Below are 24,927 nucleotides of genomic sequence, written 5' to 3'. Positions count from 1 at the left end.
TTGAACTATTATTAGCACAGGCCCACAGGGAGTATATTTAAAAAAAGCATAAGTTCAATGGTTAAACTCTATATTTAACAAAATTTCTTAGTTGAGTTTTTTAGAGTCTAACTTAAAATATGATCACAAAACCTCAGGTCTAAGCTGAAAAATACTTAAATAATTGGACAATTTTCTAAATTTAAAAAAGTTATCCAATAACTTTTATCCACAATTAGGGGGGAAAATGATGTTCTCAGAATTGAGATAAAGGAAGCATCATTTTATTTGGTGAAGAAATTGAAGTACAAAAGCCAAGGTTTCGTAACATAAAATTAACAGAAGGCTGTTTTGGCATTGCAGGGTATGAGTGCTTACAGTGCATGCTGATGTGTGCACATACCTGTGTGCTGTGCGCATGTGCCTACATGCTGATGTGTGCCCATGTGCATGTGCCTGCAAGCCTTTGTGTCTGTGTGCCATGTGTGCATGCATGCATGCTTATATGTGTGAATGCCTGCATGCTGATGTGCATGTGCCATCAAGCTGATGTTTGCATGTGCCTGCATGCTGTGTGCATGTGCCTTTGTGATGTGTGTGTGTGCTTGCATGCTGATGTGTGAGGTGCCTGTGTGCTGTGTGTGTGTGCCTGCATGGTGATGTGTGTGTATGCCTGCATGCTGCTCTGCCAGAACCTGCAGGAACCCAGTGTTAATGAGTGGGCACCTGCATCCACCCCAGTGTGCTGTTAGCCACGGCCAGCCAGTGGTGCTGGTCTCTGTTTGCCACACTGCCATGTGTGCTTGAATCTCCACTTGCAGGACTTAGTGCAGTGCAGGGCGATGCAGTCAGTTTGTTCCATGTGATGCCAGAACTGATTGGGGTGCGATGGAAGCAGTGGTCCCAGGCATGACCATACGATGGGCCCAGGAGGTGGCCAGGGAGGGCCAGGAGGCATGTCTCAGGGACAAGCCCTGGTGGGGGGAGGTTTGGGTCAGTGAGCAGTGGTGGGCCTTGGAAATCATCAAACACCCATTCCCTTTTAACAGAATATTCTCCAATGTGAATTTTTTGGACCATGGACTTGTTATGCCATTCATCATTACTCTTAGTGGTTCTCAGGTATAAACGCAGAAAGGTAACTGCTGATTATGCATTTGACTAGATCTCATAATACAAGTACTTGTTAGGAAATGGCTTGGTTCTTGGGCTGCACAGGCTTCATGTCTTAGGACAGCAGAGGTTCACTCCACTGCTGTGGAGCCGAGGTAGAGCCTCTGTACCCCTCGTGGCTGCTGGCGGGTGCTGGCTGCCTTCTAGTGCCCCTGCCTCATTGCCATGTGGCTCTCTCCCCGGGACCTGTGCCCAGGCCCCTCCTCGAGGACAGCTCACGGGTGAGGCCCACCTACTGCTTTCCTGGGGTGGGGATCGGATTGGGCATGTCCTTCTGGGGCATGTAACAAAATCAAATAAAAATGCCTCTGATTTCCCAAGGCTGTCTTGAAGACGACCTGATCTGAACAAGCTTGCACACGCGTGTGTCCTTGCACACTCAGGCACAGGCTGAATGGTGCGTCTGGACAAAGGCCAGGTGTCCAGCCACCTTCTGGCTTCATAGCATTTCCAAACTTCATAATTTATGCAATTCGTATGTCTTATAATATGATCGGTTATTTCACTTACAATTTTAAATCCATGTGCATTTTACTTTTTTCACTAATATGCTAAAAAGACTTAAATTTTTCTAGTGTGCTTCAAAAGTTATCATGACTGACTTCAGTTTTAGGAATTTAAAACCTTAGCGCACCTTCACCTTTTTTATATCCCTGACCCCAGTATCATTTATACTCTTTCAACTCAGCTTAACCCCCTCCCCCATGAAAAGCAGCACGACCTTCTCATGAAGGTAAAGGAGGTCTAACCTGTGGACACCTGTGCACTGGTACTGATCATTCCTCCCTCTGCTCTGGATGCGCAGGCCTCCTCCCTGGGGGTCCCCGGGGGGACTGGGAGCTGCCACCCGCTAGATTCCAGGGCTGCCTCTGAAGCATCTCCATCAATGCCCAGGAGGTGGATCTGATTTTGGTACAGTGCGACGGCTTGCTCGGTCGGTAGAGGTGGGGTCTGGCTGCGGACGAGGGTTCGGTCCAGCTCTGGACGAGGGGTCGGTCCCGCTTGGGACGAAGGGTCGGTCCCACTTGGGACGAGGGGTCGGTCCGGCAGCAGACGAGGGATTGGTCTCACAAGGGGTTGCGTGGTTCGGCTGACGGGGTCGCCCGGCGAAGCCGGCGACGAAGGGGTCGCCCGGCGAAGCCGGCGACGAAGGGGTCGCCCGGAGAAGCAGGCGACGAAGGGGTCGCCCGGAGAGGCAGGCGACGAACTGGGGACAAGGGAGGCCAGGCCCTTGTCGGGGGCTCTCAGGACTGGAGGGCCCACGGCAGAAGAACTACCGCAGAGACAAGGTAAACACGCAAGTCCACTTTATTGAGGGAGAGGCAACAGTTTTATAGGGGCTGGGGAAGGCTGATTGGTCAAAGCCACGCCCTGTTCTGATTGGTTGCCGGCGAAAGGTCAGTGGGCGGTGCTGGACGGGGGAGGGGTGGTGGTTAGGGATTGGCTGTCGCTGTTGCTAGGGTGGAGGGCAGACTGGATTTTTCCGCCCACGCCTGGCTGTTGCTGCTGTCGGGGGAGGGGAAAAGGGCGGGCTGGATTTTTCCGCCCTGCGCCTGCGCAGGGAGAAAGAAGGCATCGTGCGGCGCTACCTGGGAGGAGGGGCGGCCGCGGAAGCATGGCTGCCAAGAAGGGGAGACCCGAGGACACTCTGCGCCCATGCCGAGCTCCCTTCGGGGGTGGCGGTGAGTCCGACCAGCCACCCTATTATGGGGGCAGCGGCTTGGCCTGCCGCGGCTGCTCCCCCACCAGACGAGCAAAGCACACTTCAGCCCGAGGGGTGACCGCAGTACAGCGGGGGTGCTCGGGAACTTCAGCCACCTCCAGATCGACTCCTGTGGCCTCCTCGACAGGTACGGGCATCTGCTTTATTCCAGCGTCTTTGCTTGCAATGTTGGCGTTAGAGTATGAAAAAACCACACAGTTGGAAAGCGGTCTCTCTGTCTCTCTCTCCATCACCTCTCCTGCTTCAGCTCCCATGGAGGTGACCTTTTCCTTTGATGTGGGGAACACGCCCTGTGAGGTCACAATGCAGGTGCCCGTTGCCCTCAGCGACAGCCGCTGGCACCAGTTCCAGGCCCAGAGGAACACCAAGGAGGCCTCGCTGCAGGTGGACAGGTGCCTTGGCCATGCGTGGCCCGCGCCCACTGACGGGCACCGGCTGCTACAGCTCAACAGCCAGCTCTCTGTGGGTAAGCTGCCCCCTGCTCACAGGCCCTCAGTCCAGGGTCGTGGGAGGAAAGGAGTGAGGGGAGGCAGAGGACGTGCACCACGGGGCAGTGCCTGGGGCTTCTCTCACTGACTCCAGAGCCTTCTCTGCCTTCGCATGTAACGGTCCATTGTCGGAGTCAATGGACCCGAAGGGTATCAGGAATGAAAGACAAAGAAGAGATTGGGATCAGGGGTTCTGAGAGCATTGATTTCTCAAGATCATCAGACAAGTTTATTAATATCAGGTGCTTCTTTATATACCCCAAGCAACCATGAGAACCAGAAACTATCCTAGCTAACTATTCCCATAACTTCATTAATGAAAACACAGTGCACAGTGGATAAGATAGTAACTAAAGCCCAAGATGTTCTATTATGTTATTGAAACAAGTACACTCATAAATCTTGTTGCCCAGGTTACTTGAGATATCAAGTCTGGGTTCTGCTGGAATATTATGTTTCCCAGAGAGATTAGCCACCTGCATGTACATCTCCAGGGACAACATGACCCAGTGGTCAGAAAGTAACTTGCTACCATGGAAACAGCATGCCTTTGTTTCCCTCAGTCAAAGAGTCTGTCCTGCGTGGAGCTCACTGAGCTTCCTGGACCTGTGGCCATGTCTTTTATCAGCATGGAGAGTACAGGGGCCATCATTCTCCAAATGCTCATTCTGCCGCCTTCTCTCTCTCATCCTTCTGGGCTCCAGTGATGTGTGTGTCAGTTGGCTTGTTGGCCCACAGGTCCCTCCAGCTCCAATCATTTTTCTTCATTGTTTTTTCTTTCCATTCCCCACACTGGATAATTTCAATTGTCTTGTCTTCAAGTTTGCTGATGATTCTTTTTTCTGCCTTTTCAAATCTGCCATCGAATCTGTCTAATGGGTTTTTCATTTCAATTACTGTACTTTGCAGCTTAAAAAATTCCTGTTTGTTTCCTTTTTATAATTTCTATCACTTTTCTTTGTTCAGGTGTTTCCCTAATTTCCTTTAATTCTTTGTAAATGGATGCCTTTAGCCCATTTTACATATTTAAAATGGTTTATTTGAAGTCTGACTAATAGTTCCAATATATGAGTTTCCTTAGGGATGGTTCCTGGAAAGCTCTTTTTTTTCCCTGTGAATGGGACATACTTTTGATAGCGTCCATTTGCCTGATGTGCACAGAAGCCAATACCAAGTCACCAGGATTTCAAGAAAAGAGTTCATTGCATGGTCGGCCAGCAAGGAGGCTGGAGGAGAGCCTTGTCAGTCTCCCTGAGCAACGTTGGGGCTGGGGTTTTATACTGATAGGGAAGGCAGGCTTAAGGGAGTGGCTAAGGTTGGGGTGAAGTGCCTCAGGCCAATCTGGTTTGGCAAAGGTGGGTGAGTGGCAGGCTTAAGGATGATGTGAGCCAATCCAGCTTGAGAAAGGCAGGGTTAGACGAAGCATGCTCAGTTGCAATTGTGCTTGGTCCTAACATGGAGGTCTAGCACGCTTGGTGACTAGAACTGGTGAGAGCTGGCTTCAGACACAGAAACTTTTCTTGCAAGGCGAGAACCCTCCTATGAATAAACATGAAGAGCTAGGCATTTGGATGAAAATTTCTAGAAACTTCTACAAACCAGTAAGTGAGAGACTAATCTGAAAAGTGAGTTAGTGAGTGGCAGTTTCAAGGGGGTTGGTCCATAGCAGTTTTAATCTCCCCTTCTCTGTTGGCACATTCTTCAATCTTGATGTATGGGACAATGATGGCTCTAGGTACTCCCTGCTGGTTCAGGGTCTAGGTTGGGATTCAAGGAATGGAGAGGCATCCACAGGTCCTGGGCTGAGGAGGTGACTTGGGCTGTCCATCTTCCCCACTTTGGCTGTTGAGGCACAGACTGGTACCCCTGTTCTCCAAGAGTAGAAGAATCCAGCAGACCACAGTCTCTGGGATACAGATTTGACCACAGGGTTTAGAACCAAAGGTCTGAGCATAAGAGGCACAGCTGTTTCTGTTATTGAACTTAAAATGGGTGAGAGCCAAGACACCTTGATTCCCAGAAGGTTTGTGTGGATGGGTTATTAACCACCTGTGGCCAGATAGCCTGATTGTATATTTAGTTCTTGCATATTTAACTCAATCTGGCTGGAGGTAGGTGCCCAAGTACAACATGAGGTGTTAGATGCAGTGCATACTCTTGTTCAGCTAAAAGATAGTCTAAGGCCATCTGATTGTCCACAACAACATTGGACAAAGAGTCAATAGAGACGTGAATGGCCTCAAGTGCAGGAGCAGTGGAGGTGGCAAGTTCCTCAACCATTGTAATTAAATTGCATAGAGCAAACTGCCCCAAGGAACTAGTAGTCCTATTTCTAATCCTAATCCACCTGCAATTATGCCCAGTGCCTGTTCATGCTGGAAATGGTTATTGAAATATCCAACTTCAAATACTGTAGAGTACACTTTTATCCATACATTATTTACACACTGGAACAATCTAACCTGGGTGTCAAAGATGCCTTCTTCAAAACCTTTAAAAGGTAAATGGGGCTGTGGGTGTGTGGGGCTCAAACAGTTGAGCATCTGCTTCTTACTTGGGAGGTCCTGAGTTCAGTTCCCAGTGCTGCCTAAAAAAACAAAACAAAACAAAACAAAAAAACAACAAGCAAATAAATGAAGAAGCCAAGTCAGGGAAGCTGATATAGCTCTGTGGTTGAGCTGAGTGCCAGCTTCCCACATACAAGGTCCTAGGTTCAGTCATGGCCCTGATACCTTAAAAAGAAAAAGTAAATGGTTCATAGGGTTCCCAAAGATATTCAATGCTTGTGGTCATGGAGACTGTTAAATTTTCTATGACCAGAGTGAGGTTACACATAGTTACTTTATGAAAGGCAATTTTCCCCCATGGGGTTGTGAATCCCAAGGTAAGAAATATACTGGCAAAAATTAAGCCTAATGCATGTTTTTATCAGGGTTCAGGAGATTAGAAGAGGAGTAGTAAGATAGTAGATAACTAGTAAAATCCAGATAACTGCTGTGTCCTGCCTATACTATAGTTTCTCATTATCCACACATAGAAAAATGTTTCCTGGTTGGGTACAAACTTGGGCCCATTGTTGATTCCACATAGCCATGTGGCTGGCTTTTAGTGTCTGGGTGTCCTTAGGCTTCTCAAGAGCTTTGGTGCTTGAGGATTTGCACACTGTGGCAGCCTGTGACATCTGGTCGAGACCCACATAAGATCAAACCTGAGAATCACCATCCAACTCCACTTCAAATCTTTTAGCCAAAGGAACTCTACTTTGTTTTAACATTTTCCCTTTTGATCAAGATCCTTCTCTGAAAGCATTGCTGACCAAAATTTGATAGTGCCAGGGAGGCTCATCCCTGGGAGTCAAGTCACATGTAGGGGGGAAGGTATGAATTTATTTGTAGAGATCGGCTTAGACAGAGAAAGAATACAATTGAGCAACAAGGAGGTTTTTCTTCAGGGGGTGACTCTTAGGCATTAATTATAATTAAATTTAGTTTCATCATTATAGAAATGTTTCATAAATGCAATATTCAGGGTCAAGGGCCTGGCTTTTTAGCAAAGCTGCTTCTGTGAGGAGGGCTCATATATTCCAGAGTTTATTTTCATAGGTGTAGCAGTTTGATATGGTTCATGAATTCCAAAAATAGATATTGGGTTATGTTTGTAGATTGGTCTGTACCTGGGAGTGATTAAATTATGATTAGGGCTTTGATTGGGCCACATCAATAATGTGTTGAGTCCCTGCCCCTTGGTGGGTGGGGACTCACAGATAAAAGGCATGGTAAAGGACAGAGTTGGAGATTTGATGTTAGAGTTTTGATTTTGGGGTTTGATGCTGGAGTCTTGAGTTGGAACCCTGGGAAATAAGCGTACAAAGGAGGAAAGAGAAGCAAGCCCTGGGAAGAGAGGATCCCAGGAAGCCTGAACCATGGCAGATGGCAGCCATCTTGCTACAATACATGGCAAAAGAGATTGGTGAGGAAAGTAACTTATGCTTTATGACCTGGTAAATATAAGCTTCTATCCCAAATAAATACCCTTTATAAAAGCCAACTGATTTCTGGTATTTTGCATCAGCACTGCTTTGGCTGCAAGGAGACTGGAGGCGAGGCTCAGATCAGTCTCTGTGAGCAACATGGGGTCTGGGGTTTTATACCATCTGTGGAAGGCGGGCTTAAGGGAGTGGCTAAGAATGGGGTGAGGTGCTGTGGGCCCATCCAGGTTGGGGAAGGTGGCTGAGTGGCATGCTTAAGGATGACATGGGCCAATCCAGGTTGAGAAAGGCAGGGTTAAATGGAGCATGCTCAGTTGCAATTATGCTTTGTCCTAAAATGAATATTTAGCATACTTTGTGACAAGAACTGGTTAAAGCTGGCTTCAGAAATAGTAACTTTTCTCGGGAGGCATCAAGTTTCTTATGAATAAACATAAAGAGGCATGCGTTTGAATTAAAGTTTCTAGAAACTTCTACAAATCAGTAAGACAGGAACCGAAAGGTGAGTTGGTAAGTGACAGTTTCACTTTCCCATTTCTTTGGGTGCTTTGTAATATTTTGTTGTGAACTGGCTATTTCAGTATTATGTTGTAACTCTGGGAATCTAGTTCCCCCACTCCTCTGGTACTGCCAGTTTTGTTTGTTTGTTTGTTTTTGTTGCAGAGAGCTGGAGCCATCAATTTGTGACATTTCCAAACTAATTTGCTCCCAAATGAGGAATGGAAAGTTTCCAGAGGAGAAAATGCGCCCAGACTCCTCAGCCACTTTGCCTGAGGGCACTGGAACAGTGGCCACCCTCAGAGCTGACCCCCAGCGATCTAAAGCAGCTGACCCAGCACAGAGATCAGCGAGCAGACCACACACTCCTGGGGTTTGGAGGATGAGGTCCCTGTAGCCACCCTGCCCTGGCTTCCAAGCCACACCAGGAGCCAGGGCCCACCCCACTGCTGCCCGCCATGCTGTGGGGGCTGGGGCTGGGGCTGGGGCTGTGCAGAGGGGAAATTCACTGAAACTCGCTGCAGTTTACCAGCCTCTGAGACTGGTCTTTCTCTTTTGTACCAATGTGTTTTGATGAAAAGATGTATTAGTACTGACTGAACTTTTGGGTTAAAAAATTAATTTTTTTAATGAATAGTACCTCTTGTGTCTGGTATAAAAAGCCATTGTCATCCCAGTCTGTGAAGATATTCTCTGATGCTTTCTTTTAGAAAACAAAGCTTTTTAGAAGTTTAATATTTTAGGATTTGTTTCAAGTTCTATGATCCATCTCGAAATAGTTTTTAGATGAGGTGTGAGGTAGGAGTTAAGGTTTATTTTTCAATAAAAATTTCTAATTTTTCAGCACCATTAACTGAAAAGAGAGTTGTTTCTGCCAATAAACTGCTTTGGCAATTTGTTGAAAGTTGGGTGTAATGTGTTTGTAGGTCTTCCCTGTTTTGCTACATTGATCTATTTGTCTACCCTTATGCCAGTGCCATGCTGTTTCTGAGGTTTCATGGTATGTCTTGAAATCTGGTAGAGTATTTCTCCATTCTGTGTTTTTTCAAGATTTTCATGGCCATCCTAATACCTCTGAGTTTCCGTACAATTTTAGAATCAGTTTATCATTTTCTACCAAAAGCCTTCTGAAATTTTGATTGGGATCATATTGAATTTTCATTTTGAAATTATTGAACTTACATTCCATGAAGATTATATATCTCTTCTTTATTCATTTAGTTTTTCTTTAAGAGTTTTCAGGAATGGTGGGTAATTTTCAGAGTAAAGATTTGGTACCTTTGATTCAATTTATTAGTAGGTATTTAGTGCTTGATATTATTGTTAAAGGTAGCTGTACATTTCCTAGTTGTTTACTGATAGTAACACAAAGAAAATGGATTTTATTATATTGATCTTAATTCTCTGGTCTTATTAAATTACTTGTAGATTTCTTTGGATGTTCCATACACAAGCACATCATCATTGACTCAAAAATTGTTTATTTCTCTCTTTTCAAACTCAATACATTTTATGTATTTAACTTATTCCACAGGCTAGGATTTCCAGTACCATTTTGAATAAACATATGCGCAATTGACATCATAATTTTTCCCCTAACTTAGAATGTAGCTGTTCAATATATCATTTTGTGTCATATGAATTTTCTTTTTCTTCAAAGATACTTTTTATCAGATTAGGGGAGGTTCATTATATCATGGGATTGCTGAGAGAAAAAAATGTATTGGTTTATTTTGCTTCAGTTCAGATCATCATATTTGGTTTTTTCTTCTTTATTGGGTTAACATGATAAATACATCAATTAAGGTTTTTTTAAAAATCTATAATTTTTAACGCATATTTTTAATTATGCCACACTTTTCTATTGCACAGTTATACTTTTCCACTTTCAATTACTTTTGGATTTTTTCATGACATAATCCTTATATTAAGGAAATGTAAAAGCACATTGCATCTAATCCTAATATCCTCATATAATCACTGATTTCGCTTTACATTTTTCCTAATAGTCTATTTTTGTACTAAAAATTATAATTGTTATGAGCATATTTTTTCTTTTTAATGTGTTTTTATTATAGAAGCTATGAACTTACAAAACTATCATGCACATGTATAGAATTCCCACACAACAACCCTTCACTAACACACCACACCCTTGTGGCACATGTGTTACACACTATGATATAATATCATCAGACTATTAGCACTAATTATGGTCCATAGCATATATTCGGCATATTTTTCCACACCCCCCTATTATTAACATAGTATATCTTTGGCATTGATGCAAGAATATTACAGTATTGCTGTTAACTATAGTCTGTAGGTTATACTAAGTGTATTTGTCCCATACTTCTCCAAATTCTCACCACCCTACAATTGGGAAATACATCTGTTCTAGTTCATAGAAGTACATTCTTGAATTTGTACTATTAGCCAAAATTCTCATCCACGTCTGAGTTTACTGTATTATTCAACCACTAGATCAGTCTCAAGCTTTCTTTCAGTTGACATTTATATTCCTAGACTATTCTTTTCAGCCACAATCCCATTTATAAACCAACTGCTTCTCACTATAATGTGTTACCATCAACTCTATCCTTTCCACATATTTCCAGTCAAGTTAATTAAAACTTGTATGTACATTAAGCATCAGTACTCCTTCACAGCCCTCCTCTTATCACCTAATAACCTATTCTCTAGGTTTTAATGCCATGCATTTATTTCATATTTACTTCATTATTAGTAAGACCATGCAATATTTGTCCTTTTGTGTCTGGCTTACTTCACTTAGCATAATGCCCTTAAGATTCATCCATGTTATCATATGTGTCCCAATTCCATTTCTTCTTACTGCAGCATGGTATTTGATCATATATATATACCACATTTTGTTTATCCATCCATTCGTTGATGACAGACACTTGGTTTGTTTCCATCTTTTGGCAATTGGGAATAATGCCGCAAGGAACATCGGTGTACAGATGTCTGTTCATATCATAGTTTTCAGTTCTTCTGGATATTTTCCTAGTAGAGGAATTACTGGATCATATGACAACCCTGTAGATAACTTCCTGAGGGACAGCCAAACTGTCTTCCCCAGACGCTGCACCACACTACAGTCCCAACAATGGAGTATTCCTGTTTCTCCTCTCCATCACTTATTCTTTTCTGTTTTTTTAATAATGGCCATTCTATGTGTTGTGAGATGTTAGCCCATTGTCCTTTTGATTTGCATATCCCTAATAGCTAGAGATATTTAAATTTTTTTCATGTGCTTTTTGGTCATTTGTATTTCCCCTTTCAAGAAATGTCTATATAAGTCTTTTGCCTATTTTTAATTGGATTACTTGATCTTTTATTGTTGAGTTGTATGATCTCTTTATATAGAATGGAAACTAAACCCTTATTGAATATATGGTTTCCAAATATTTTCTCCCATTGAGTGTGTTGCCATTTCATCTTCTTGATGAAGTCCTTTGAATCACAAAAGTGTTTAAGTTTGAGGAGGTCCCATTTATCCATGTTTCCTTTCATTGCTTGTGCTGTCAGTGTAAGGTTTAAGAATCCACCATTTACCACCAGGTTCTGAAGATGTTTTCCTACATTTTCTTCTAGGTGCTTTCTCATTCTAGCTTTTATATTTAGGTCTTTGAGTCATTTTTAGTTAATTTTTATATAAGGTGTGAGATAGGGGTCATATTTCCTTTTTTTGACTATTTGTTGAATATTCACTCAGTTTCTTTTATTTGTGAATTTTCTAATCTTGTCCTGATTTTTGAAAGACGATCTTGCTGGATGTAAAATTCTTGGTTAGTAGTTTTGTTCTTGCATTATCTTAAATATATCATACCACTGACTTCCTGCCTCCAGGTTTCTGATGAGAAATCAATATTTAATCTTATTTGGTATCTCTTATCTGTTATGCATTGCTTTTCTTTCGCTACTCTTGAAATTCTCTTTGTTTCTGTCATTTGACATTCTGATTAGTATGTGTCTCAGAGTTAGTCTATTCAGATTTATTTGGATGGGAGTATGTTGTGCTTTTGGACATGGATATCTATGTTCTTCAATAGGGTTGGGAAACTTTCTACCATTATTTCTTCAAATATTCTTCTGTCCCCTTTTCCTTCTCTTCTCCTTCTGGGACTCCCATGACATGTATGTTTCCATGTCTCTTGCTGTTATTTAGTTCCCTGAGACCCTGTTTAGATTTTCCATTCTTTTCTTCATCTGTTCTTTTGTATGTTTTGGAGGCCATGTCTTCAAGCTCACTGATCCTTCCTTCTACCTCCTCAAATCTGCTGTTATATGCCTCCAGTGTATTTTTAATTTCATTTATTGCAACTTTTATTCCCATAAGGTCTGCTATTTTTCTATGTCTGCTTTTAAATTCTTCTTAATGCTCACCCAGTGTCTTCTTAATATCCTTAATCACTTTAGCCATCTCACTGAATTTATTAAGGAGATTTGTTTGAACATCTGTGATTGGGGTTGTCTCAACTCCTTTGTGTTACCTGGAGGCTTATCTTGTTCCTTTACTTGGGCCGTAGCTTCCTGTTTCTTGGTATGGATTGTAATTTTTTTGTTGGTGCCTTGGCATCTGGCTTACTAGATATATTTATTCTGGGTACAGTTTCTCTCTTTAGTTTAGGACATTCTTGCCTTTTCCCTTGCTGGTTGTGTTAGGAGCCGAGGATGTAGTTGATGCTGTAAGCTGTGGAGACTGGAGCTGCTCACATTGCCCCAGAAACTGATGAAGTTTCTCTCACTTTTCTCCTCTTCCTGGGGTAGGGAAAGAGCTGCAGCCATGTGTATTAATCAAAGCTGTGTAGGACAAGACTGCCTGTGGTTGCCCAGATAGACTCATGAAGCTTCATACCCCCTTCCTCCCCTACCTGGGATATGGATGGAGCTGCAGGTGTGGACAGCAAACTAAGCTGTGTGGGGCTAAAATAGTTGCCCTGGTAAACCGATCTAGCACCTTCTCCTTCCCCTCCTGGGGGTGGGGATGGACCCTCTGGAATGGCCAACAATCGATTCCATGTGAACCAAATATGCCTGTAGTTGTCCTGAGTGGATGAGAGAGTACTGTTCCTTCTGCCCTTTAGGGGGTGGGGATGGAACCACAGGCACTCGGCAGATCAGTCCCTGTAGGCCAAAATTACCTGCCTTTGTGGAGAGGCTCAGGTAACACCAACCCACTCCTATCCTATTAGGGGATGGGGGCAGATCCACAGGTGCCCAGCAGTTCAGTCTATGCAGGTCGAAGGTGCCTGCCATTTCCTGGAAAGGCTGAAGAAACCCAGCTCCCTGATGTCCTATTTGTGGGTGAAGATGGAGCTACAGGTATCTAACTATTTAGTCTGTGTTGACTGAAAGCACCTGTGGTTACCCAGAGAAGCTGGGGAAACACAGTCCCTCTCTTGTCCTATCTGGGGTGGGGTAGAGCCACAGGTATCCAACTGTCAAGTTCATGCAGGCCAAGAGAACCTGAAGTTGCCCTGAGGGGCTGAGGAAGCATCAGCCCCCTCCTATCCTATGGGATAAAGGGGTGGAGATGGAATTGAAGGTGCTCAATAAACCAGTTTGTGCAGGCTGAAAGTACCTGCAATTGCTAAGAGAGGCAGAGGAAACACAGCTCCTCTCCCATCCTACTGGGATATGGGAAAGGATCTACAGGTGTCCAACTGTTCAGTCTGTGCTGGCCAAAAGATCCTGCAGTTACCTGGAGAGGCTGCAGCATGTACCCCACCCTTTGTCCACCATGCAGGACATGGGCCTGGGACCTAGGCCAGAGCCATAGTCTGATCTCAGTGGAAAGAAGCTGGCCCCTACTGTCACTGTGATTTTCAATCAGCCCTTCTTCCCCTCATGCTAAGGGCAGAATCAAAATGGCGGCTACCAGCCTCTTTCTGACTTGGATAGGCTCAAACTTTAGCTGTTCCTAGGATTATACTTTAGCCCACTGAATTTACTAATCAGTAGTTGAAGTCAGTGCCCAGCCATCTCTTCCTGCCTCATTTTTCAGAAATGGAGCTTCCAATTCTACCACAGAATATTTCTGAGGCATCTTGTGCCACCAGTGGAGGATGGTGTGGAGTGTTCTACTCATGAATCTTTACTGCAGATTCTTTTAAGGATCTTCCATTCTTTCAAGAATGTTGCAGGATGCTCTTCTGGACTCCTGGAGGCCCCAACAGGTGCTTCAGATAGCTCTGGGTGATTACTAACTGCTGTGTAGCATGAGGTGACTCCTGGAGCTCCTTACCCAGCTGCCATCTTACCCCTTCTCTGTTGGCAGTGTTTTTATCTTTTAACCTGGTACAGCCCCTGCTCCACCTCTTCTGGCTGGCATTGTTTCTGACAAGAAATCTCCTCTCAGCCTTCTCTCTGTTCCTGTGTGTGTAATGTATCTTTTTTCTCTGGATGTTTTAAATATTTGTTATTTATTTATACTTTTAAGAAATTTTTAAATGACTTGCTTCTGTCTATTTTTTGTTTCTTGAGATAGGGCTTGTGATGGTTAGGCTATTGTGTCAACTCAGTCAGGTAATTGTGCCCAGTTGTTTGTTCAGGCAAACATTCAGCTAACTGTACTACAAGGGCATTTATGGACTTTAGTCACAATTGACTTTACTGCAGTGGTATATCCTAAATAGCTGGTTATAATTACATCAGTCAGGGAGATTACATCAGCAGTGAGTGATGCTTAGTCCAATCAGCTGAATCCCTTAAAAGGGGAAGTGATTCCAGCATTGAGAGAGAATTTCCCAGCTCGTCTTTGGACAGCCAGCATCTCCCAGAACTCATCACCCAAATCTTCTTTGGACTTTCATCAGAGCTCCTGGTTGCAGTCTGCCTGCGGAACCTGGACTTGTGCATCCCCACGGTCACGTGAGATACTCTGATAAATCTCTTACTATCAACAGATATCCCTTGTTGATTGTTTCCCTAGAGAACCCTGACTAATACTGGGCTTAATATTGAGTTTCATAGATGATAGGTCTATAATTTTAATCATATTTGGGAATTTTTCTGCTAAGATAACTTTTCTGTTCCCAGTCCTCCCCTTTCAGGAGCTCACATTAATGCATTTTGGGCTGTTAAAATTGTCCCATAGCTCATAGATACTCCATTCATGTTATTTTTCAGTACTTTTCATCTGTGATTCATTTTGATTAGTTAACAAGTATTCAAGTTCACAAAGCTTTTCTTCTGTAATACCTAATCTTCTCCACATCCTATTTAGTGCATTTTCTTTATCAAAATTTTAATTTTTCTTCTCCAAGTTTGATTTGTACTTTGTAATTTTGTCTATGTGTCTACATAAAATGTTCAGTCTTTTCTCTAGCTTCTTGAAAAAATGAAATAGTCATAACTGCCTTAATATCCCCATCTGTGATAAGTTTCAGTTGATTGCATTCACTCCTCAAGATAGTCTATTCTCCTGCTTCTTTGCAGGCTTGGTAATTTTTTTTTTGTTTGTTTTCAATTTCATTGGATACTAGAACTTATCAATTTTCACTTGTCTAGTGCTGAATATTTTTGTATTCCTTTAAATATTCGTGAACATTCTATAGAATGAAACTAAGTTACTTTCAAACAGTTTGGGGGGGGCTTGTTTTTAAGCTTTTTCAGGTGAGAACTAAGAAGCAATTAATTTAGGATTGTAGCAGAACCTCTTTTTGTTCTATACCTGATGCCCCATGTATTATGTGGTTAGTCCTGTGGGCTTCCAGGGAGAGGCAGTTTCCCCCATCCTGTGTGCACCCAGAACTGTTCCCTCCAATCCTTGTCAGTGGTTCTGTCCTGGCCTCCGGATTTTCCTCCCGTGTATGTGCTGGTCAGTCCTGAGCGCAGGACTTGAGTGGGGCCCTGGGCAGGTCTCCTGGGCTCGTGGGCTCAGCCCCCTCCCCATTCTCATCCCCTCCGTCCTCAGCCCCAGAGCTCCGTGCCTGGGCTCCTGCATCTTACCTGGAAGCATCTCCAGTAGGTAAATGGAGGGCAAGCCAAGGCACCATCACAGCACATCAGAGTACAGTTATCACATTATTGGCATTTTATTAAATTGTTTACATCATTCTAATGTGACTAACTTAAAAATTAATTTCCTCATTTGAGAAGAAATCTGTTTAGAATAAGCATTAACCAAACTCAACGTAAAAATACACAACTGAATTAATGGTTAGAGTTCTTGAACATTTCCTGAAAATGTCCAGGTTTATGTGTCCAAAAGTGCCTGTCCCCGAGGCTCGTGCCAGTTTCCACAAGCCCCTCTGCTCGCTGACCTCCTTTGCCCTGCGCAGGCAGCTTGGCCAGCTACCTGCAGCTGAACGGGCGGGCGCTGGACCTCGAGGAGGGCGCCCAACTCACCCTGGGGGTGGAGCCCGGCTGTCCAGGTCACTGCAGCACCTACGGACACTTGTGCTGCCATGGGGGGCGATGCCGCGAGAGGCGCCTCGGGTTTCTCTGGGACTGTGACCTGTCGACCTATGCAGGGCCCTTCTGCGCAGATGGTGAGTGCAGGGGAGGGCAGAGTGGGGGTGTGTGAGGGGATTGTGGGGGAGGGGAGTAGGGGAGGAGAGGGTGGGTGGAGGTGAGGGTGGGGAAGGTGAGTGGAGGGAGGAAGGAGGGGAAGGGGGAGGGTGGGGGAGGAAAGAGGGAGAGGAGGGGGAGGGGAGTGGAGGGGATGAAGGAGGGGAGGGGGTGGGTGGGGGAGGGGAGAGGGAGAGGAGGGGGAGGGGCATGGAGGGGAGGAAGGAGGGGAGGGGGGTGGGTGGGGGAGGGGAGAGGGAGAGGAGGGGGAGGGGCATGGAGGGGAGGTGAGGGTGGGGGTATGAGGGCAGGGGAGGTAAGTGGAGGAGAGGGAGTAGAGGGGAGGGGGGAGGGGAGCAGGGGGAGGTGAGGGTGGGGAAGGTAAGTGGAGGGGAGGAAGGAGGGGAGGGGGTGGGTGGGGGAGGGGAGAGGGAGAGGAGGGGGAGGGGCATGGAGGGGAGGTGAGGGTGGGGGTGTGAGGGCAGGGGAGGTAAGTGGAGGAGAGGGAGTAGAGGGGAGGGGGGAGGGGAGCAGGGGGAGGTGAGGGCAGGAGAGGTGAGGGTAGGGAGGGGAGGGCAGGGGAGGGGAGTGTGGGGCCTGAGTGCAGGGGAAGGTGACGGCAGGGGAGGTGAAGGCGTGGGGCCTGAGTGCAGGAACCCTGTAGCCACAGCTGGCCCAGCTTGTCTGGAAACATGGAGTGGGACTCAGTGTCTCTTTGATGCAGCACTTCGGCTCCTAAATCCCTTTTAGGATGGATTTAATCTTATTAGGAAGCGCTGGAGTCTGTGCAAGCCAAAGCCGCCCCTCTGGTATCTGGAGGGACATGGCCCCTTGCTCTGTGAAGCTGCCCTAAGGCCTTTGTCTCTTTTGATATTACATTAGTTGTCTTTATTATCTAAAGTAATAGCCTCTAGTAGTAAAGAAGAATTTTCCAAAATGTGTTCTCAATGGTATAAAATTAATAAATTTTCCATTAAACATTGAGTCAGACTAAAACAGAGACCTTCAAAAACCTTTATATGCAGAATTGTCAGTGATCTTTGGTGAGAGTTAAATGGTAGAATATCTTTCCTTCTCTCTCATTCTGAGAAGTCACAGCGATGCTTTGAAAAGGCAGAGGGGGCGACTGTGGGATCAGACTTCTAAGGATGTACTTACGAGCTTCATAGATGCTCAGAGAAACAGCATCAACAAAGCAAACTTCAGCACCTGCATTTGGGAGTCTTCGGGCTGTACTATTTTGCCACTAAAGTCCGCTGCTCTTTGTAGTACAAAATTAGGTATGGATTGATCAGCGCTTGACTTTCAAAACACTTAACAGGAATTAACTGCTGAGAAGTGGTAAGAATGTGATCATAAAAACTATACTTGATGGTAAGGCTGTGATGGCAAATGATGGTTTTCTGTCACCATTCCAAGACACTTTTCACCTGTACAGGTGAAATCCAACTGTGCCAAGGAAGGTTCTGGTAATGGCAGAATGATGTGGCCATATAAACCCACCCCTTCCCCACAAATGACAATAAACAGAACTGGAACCCAAAGTAGAAACTGTGGGAAAGCAGTGAAAAGAGCCAGATCGCCATGTCCTCTTCGAACTGAGCTGCATGAGAGATCTGCAGAGCCAGGCATTGGTGGACACGACAGTGTGGTCAGAGGCTCGGCCACTGAGCCCTTGGGCCAGGGGTGCAGAGGGTGGCGCCGAGAGCCCAGACAGCTCTGTGTTCAGGTGTGGCCCTTTAGTGCCAAGAACCCCAGGGTGGACGTGCCAGTGGAGCGTGGTTTCTGCCCTAATCCTTTGCTGAACCCCGAGTTCTCCAAGCCCGGGAGGACCCCGAGGGCCAGGCCCCAGCACAGAAACCGGCATTTCCACTGCCCACTGGAGCAAACACGAGGACAAGGAGGAGAACCAACAGAATTAACTGAATTTGCAATGAGGTATCGACAATGTCCATTTCTCAATAGAAAGCACCACACTCTGTGAAAAATCAGGGTACGTGGTCCTCATTCAGGAATATAAATACCGTCAAAGAGGAACTGACTCTGAGCAGATCCATTTGAGGTTTAAGCAAAGATGTGGAGTCACGTTCAGATGCTCTGTCAAAGGAAATAATGTTCAGAGAAATAGAAATTCTAGGGCTGAAAAATACAACTAGGGAAATTTAAAATTATACCTATAAAAACAATAACTGAGAGTCAGTGTGCATGAAGACAGAGCAAATATAACTGACCCAGGGTGAAGCCTTGAAAAGACTGGAGAAAATGCATGAGTTGAGAGGCTCAGAGTCTTAATGGACAATATCAGTAGTTAGATAATTCACTTCTAAGCAATCCATGTGTTAAAGAAGAACTCATAAGTAAAACTAGAAAGAATTTTAATTGAATGATAATGAAAAACACACCATATCAAAACTGGAGTGGTAATGCTATTGCAGTATTTACCGGGAAATTAGGACTTTAAATTCCGTTATTAGAAAAGGATAAAGGTGTAAAATCAATGATACAAGCTTCTAATTTTGAAACCAAGAAAAGAATAACAAAATAAAACTCAAAGAAAGTAAAATAAAATAAATTATAAAAGATAAGAGCAGAAATAATTGAAATAGAAAACAAAGGAGAAAATCAATGTAATTAAAAGCTGGTCAGGGAAGATATCAATAAAATTCATAAATCTAAAAACTCTCAAGTTAAAAAGATGGAGGACACAAATTACAAATATCAGGAATAAAAGATGTGACTCCAAAGCAGGTGCTACAAACATCAAAATAACAACAAAGTACCTTTATGAACAGGATATGACAATAAAGTTTACAATTTAGATGACATGGACATATTGCTTGAAAAATGCAAATTACGAAAACTGACAAAAAATGAATGCAAATTTCAATAACTGTTAATTAAAAAGTTAAATTTCTAATTAAAACATTTCCACCATGAAAACCCCAGGTTCAAATGGCTTCACTGATGATTTCTATAACACATCTAAGAAAAAAAAAATTAGCCCTACACTAGCTACTTAAGAATAGAGATGAGGGGAGCCTGCTTTCTAATGCATTATATGAATCTGCTTTTGCTCTGATGCCCAAATATAACAAAGACCTTACAAGAAACAAGCAAACAAAAAATCACAGGACTATATCTCATGACTACTGACCCCCAAATAGTTAACAAACTGTTAGCAAATTAAATTCAACAATTAGAAAAAAAAATAAATCATGAAAATGGAACTACAATATCAATCTAATTTTATAAAATATTTCCATGAAATTCACTATATTAACAGTATAAAAGAGAAAAAAATAATCCTCTCAGTTTATCGGGAAAATGAATTTGACAATATTCAGTATGAAAACTGGGAATGTAAGGTGTCTTCTTCAACCCGGTAAAGCACATCGACCACTGTATTGATGGTGAGAGATTGGGTGCTTGGATGCTTTCCCTCTTAACTGGGAACAAGACCAATGTCCTGTCCCACCGTTTCTTTTCACCCTGCTAGCGATCTTATCCAGTGGAATAAGGCAAGAGAGAGTTTACTTCCCTTATGCAAATGAAGAAAAAAATAAAACTCTCTTTAGTCACAGAAGATGTGATCACCTATAGGGAAAATCCTTATAATTTATAAAAACTTACTAGAAGTAATGAAAGAACTTAGTAGGGTCAATATACAAAAATCAATAGACTTTCTATATGCTAGTTACATATGAATAGAAAACAATTAAAATACAATTCTATTTACAACCAAATCTGAAAATGCAAACTGTTCACAGATAAATTGAGAAAAATATATGTAAGATATCTAAATTAAATCTGAAAAAATTAACATCTAAGTAAATGTAGGAATATATCATATTCGTGAACTGGAAGATTCTTACTGTTACTCTATCAGTTCTTCCAATATTGATCTATAGATTCAATAAACGCCATTAAAATCTTAGTGAATTTTAAACTTTTAGTAGAAATTGGCAAGCTAATTCTAAATTTTATTGAGAAACATATGAGGACCTTGTATTCCCAAAGCAAATTTTATATAAAAAGTAAGTTAGCAATGGAAAAGAGTAATGAGACATAGATGGACTCCTACATCTACGGTCAACTGGCTTTCTGCAAAGGTGCTAAGACCATTCAAGGGGGAAAAGAAAGTCTTTTTAGCAACTGGTTCTGGAATACCTGGACATCCAAGTGGAAAAAATGTTTATAACTTGACAATTTACTCATACCATGTACAAATATTACATTGAAATGGATAATAGGCATACATACTAAAACTAAAATGATAGAAATTCTAGTAGAAAATATAGGAGAAATACCTTTGTCACCTTAGAAAGACAAAGGTATTAGAACACAAAAATATAAATCATAAAATAATGAATTGAAATCCATCAAAATTAAGGAGTTTTATTTTTCTTATGTTAGAAGCCAAAATCGTGCCGTGGGTGAAGAGGAAACAGCCCTCTGTTCTGAGAGTGGGTTTGTAGGGTGCAGCGGCATGCGGACCTTCTGTGCAACGGGGATATGCGGGTCCAGGGATTACGCAGCCCAGCGGCTCTCACCGCCCCCCGCGCACACACGTGTGCATACACACGAGAATTCCTCTTGTTTGGGCTACAAGGACACTCAAACTGTTTAGGGAAGCAGGGTCAGCCTCCTGGGCCCCTGCTGGGAGACGACGACCAGATTATGTGGCGCGGTCAGCTCAGCATTCCATTTCCAGTGGGCAGTAAAATAAACAAGGAATGAGAGTACTGGGTGTTGCTCTGCAGTGGGGAGGGAGACCCCTGACCTCTGACCATTCCTGCTCCTGGGGAGGACGGCAGATGCTCCCGCCACAGACTACGATGGAGGGATTTGAAGAACCGAAGTAGAAGACGAAGCCTGTGACAGCCAGGTCGTTAGGTTATTGCCTCCAACCAATAGAGCACATATTGAGCTTTGAATTATGACATTATACTGAAGAACAGACATTTATAGCTTTAAGATATTTTGAGAATTATCCTGGTGTTTCCATTTACTAACTGTGTTTTTCATTTTGAGAGGTATAGATATTGGTTATAATATTCTCTGCTCTTAGTGATTAAAATTTCCTGAAATTTAATCTAAATGTCTACAGACATACTTAATAGAGACCCCTAATCCTTTTAATATAAAAATATTATTTCAGAGATTTCTGCATATTTTGGAACTGGCTCCTCTGTGACTTACAATTTTCAAGAATATTATTCCTTAAATACCAACTCCAGTTCCCACACCACCACACCCTATGGGGACACGACCCTAGCCAGGGAGAGGCTCACTTTCAGCTTCCGTACCGTGCAGACCCCGAGCATGCTGCTTTATGTGGCCTCCTTCTACAAGGAATACCTCAGTCATCCTTGCCAAAAATGGTGAGTATCATTTTATGTTAGAAAAGTAAATTTTATCATTAGAATTGTAGTAATATGAGGTTTTTAGTGTTTAAGCCTCTCAAACTACAAACAAGGAGAAAATGCATGCTCACTTAGTGTAATTTTGGTTGTATCTGTTTTATTTTTCCAGGATTATAAAAATATTATGACAAAATGTTTCATTTAAGTAATTATATGAAGATCCTTTCTGCTATAATATTTTTGATAAATTTGCATGTTTCTTGTAAACAGAATTTTTGTTATCCCTGGAAGCTCTTCATTAGAAGTATAAGGTATCAGTTACATGTGGAAAACATTTCCTCCCCCTTCCAGACAAGGGGGGAAGAATTGAGGTGGATGCTAACACAGTAAAGTGAGGTAAAAATAGCTGTCCTTGCACACCAAATGAACTGTTTTCCCTACTGAACTAAATCATGCTGTATCCATCTCAAGAGGAAAAGTGAATTGCAGCTAACTGCACAGCCAGCTCCTCTTTCCATGGCAGTGAAATGAGGCCTTAAACCTTTAAATAGAAAGCCAAGACACCTATTTAGTATCTGGTAATAGGATTTTAGTACAGGCCATCAGACAATTGGGGGCTTGAGGCGAATGTTTGCTAAAGCCAAGTCAGGACACGCTAACGTGCAGAACTCCTAAATCCTAGCCCAAAGGCTCCTTACTGTATCCCACTTCCCACTGCCTGGTGAGGGATGCAGATTCCAGCAATACGACCTCTGGAGTGTGAATGGACTGTCAACGTGTGGCCAGAATTCCAGATATGGCCTTGCCCATTCACATCAAAATCTACCTAGGAATCCTAACCTCTATAGGGATATTTAAGCTTAGGTATAGATTTTGGGATGTAAACTGCTTAAGCAGTAGGAGAATTTCATTGATATATTGGACATTACTGTGGCAAGCACAGTACTTGGCCTCCTAGCTTGTGGATGAACAAGAAGAATCCATTTTAGAGGTGCATTCGTTTCCCACTGGTCAGAGTTCAGGTCCAAGGCTTCACCAACAGGGAGTACCTGCCACAGGCCTTTGACAGCCATGTAGCAGCTCCACTCTTCATAGGCATGCTGTGTGGAATTCCTCAATTATTCACCTTTCAAAATTTCAGAAGTACACTCAAGGAAAACAAGACTACAGGAACGGGAAGTAGCTTCAGCATTGCTCAAAGCTCCAGAATTTCTTAGTACAATGTTCTTTCTGCAGGAGTGGGTGGAATTTACAATCAACTATGTGCTTAATTTATGTATTTTCTTTTAGAAAATTAAGAGTTGTAGGGAAGAGGTGCTTATTTTCAATAACATTGGTCTTGACCCCAAAATAGCATGATTAGGCTTGGAGACTGGCAGGAGCAAAACTAAAGAACAATTAATTGCTTCAGGGAAGATAATGATTCAGGATATGATAGTGCACCCAAGAGAAAAGTGTTGAATAGATTTAAACTGCAAAATGCCATCCCTAGAAACAAATAAATAACAATAAAATTGTATGCAAAAGCAGTTTTAAATGCATTTTATTGAAAATTGTTATTTTTCTATTTTAGGGAGTTTGCAGGTTAGGTACAAGCTAAATACACATCAAGATCCTGATATTTTTAACTTTAATTTCAAAAACATGGCTGATGGGCATCTTCATCATGTGAAGATCAGTAGAGAAGAAGCGCTGGTCTTTGTTGAGGTAATTTCATGTTTGACCAAATAATATGAAAATATAGTTCCCCAGGATGTATGATCTAAAGTAACATTTTTACCATGAAGCATAATAGAACAGGCTCCTTTCAGTGCTATTTTCTCTTGTGTCATGGACAGGAAATCAAATATAATCCAGATTCTTTGCTTGTTTCATAAAGGGAATCTGCCCCATATACTATAAATATTTGACTGCTAAACTTTTCTTCATCTGTTTCTATTTGTTAGGGAAATGTTGTCTAGTTTACCATGGGGTGTTACTGCTAGAATCTTTAAAAGGATTCTGCAACAGGAATCTAAATTAAAATTTGCATAACTAACCAAATACAGCTGAGGTATTGAAGGGTAAGTGAAATCACTGTCAGTGATTTTGAGGAAAAATATTGTCATACTTGCTCTCTATATGGGAAAAACAGTCCTTGGCTTCATGTTTCATGTATTATTTTTAGATAAACCTAAACACTTTGGAATTGAAAATCCTATTTACATCTTTGGGTGGGTTGTACCAATTATAGATAATTTATATCATCCAGGAAGTAATAGGGGCTATGAAGAAAAATGTGTCAGAGTAAGGAAGCAGACGTGGGGCAAACTATCTAAGACAACCTAGGAGCGCCCATGAACTATGTTCCTGCTGTGGAAATATGAGCTCCTTAAACGAGGTTCCTCGGTCGTGTGGTGGCACTGCCAGGTCTTCAGAATCTCTCTGCCTTGTTGTCTGCCTTTGCTTCCTGCCACGTTGCTGGTGAACGGCGCCCGCATTGGCATCTGCTTCTCACGTGGCAGGTGGACCAGGAGCCAAGGAGACCAGCGAGTCTGCTGTCGGGCACAGAGTTCAAGGCCCTCAAGTCCCTGGTGCTGGGTGAGCTTTCAGGCAAGTAGATGCAGAGCCTTGAACAACGGTAAGAAATCAAACAACTGCCCCTCTCCTCACCCCCTCAGGACCGCCACGGCACCCCACGCGCACCAGAACACCTTCCTCATTTTACATCCATCACACCGTTAGTGCCAATCCCATAAACTCAGGAGAAAAGGCCTCCCACAGGCTGCATGCATGCACCCCCTTCCAGCAATTCCACACCCCTCCTTCAGCAGCCGAGCACAGTGAACCGCAGTGCTTGTGTCACCCCTCAATGCACACCTGAGCCACAGAGTGTGGATTAAACGCAGCTGGTCCACAACCTTCCTGGAGGAAAGGGCAGTTTTAAAAGTGCACTGGCTGTCTTGCTGCTGTCGACTGTGCCCTGGGCTGTGGCAGGTCCTGCTGAGCCGTGGTCGGGTCTGGGCCATGTCCATGTGGGATGCCCCAGGGCCCAGGACGCCTGAGCATAAGGGCACTCATGCCATCCAAGGAGCAAACCTGCCTCACGCTGCCGGGTCTCCAGGTACTAACATGGAAAGGGGGCCACTTCTTACAGGGTTTGCTTTTTGGTTATGAGTGAACTATATACGTCATGCG

The 24,927-nt window shown here is 43.3% G+C and overlaps 1 protein-coding gene across 1 annotated transcript in view; it reads left to right on the top strand.

Moving 5' to 3' along the window:
- LOC139439087 (contactin-associated protein-like 3B) overlaps positions 1–24,350 on the top strand; it is a 122,171-nt gene extending 97,821 nt beyond the window's left edge. The window contains 5 exon segments of the mRNA XM_071215561.1: positions 3,123–3,341; positions 21,546–21,749; positions 23,063–23,086; positions 23,324–23,457; positions 24,255–24,350. Coding sequence (XP_071071662.1) covers positions 3,123–3,341; positions 21,546–21,749; positions 23,063–23,086; positions 23,324–23,457; positions 24,255–24,350 — 677 coding nt within the window.
- Positions 24,351–24,927: the final 577 nt, after the last annotated feature.

This window comes from Dasypus novemcinctus, chromosome 6 (genome assembly GCF_030445035.2).
Source record: "Dasypus novemcinctus isolate mDasNov1 chromosome 6, mDasNov1.1.hap2, whole genome shotgun sequence".
NCBI classification, from domain to species: Eukaryota; Metazoa; Chordata; class Mammalia; order Cingulata; family Dasypodidae; genus Dasypus; species Dasypus novemcinctus.
The sequence above is the reverse complement of the archived record's forward strand: the minus strand, read 5'-3'. Positions and strand labels throughout refer to the sequence as shown.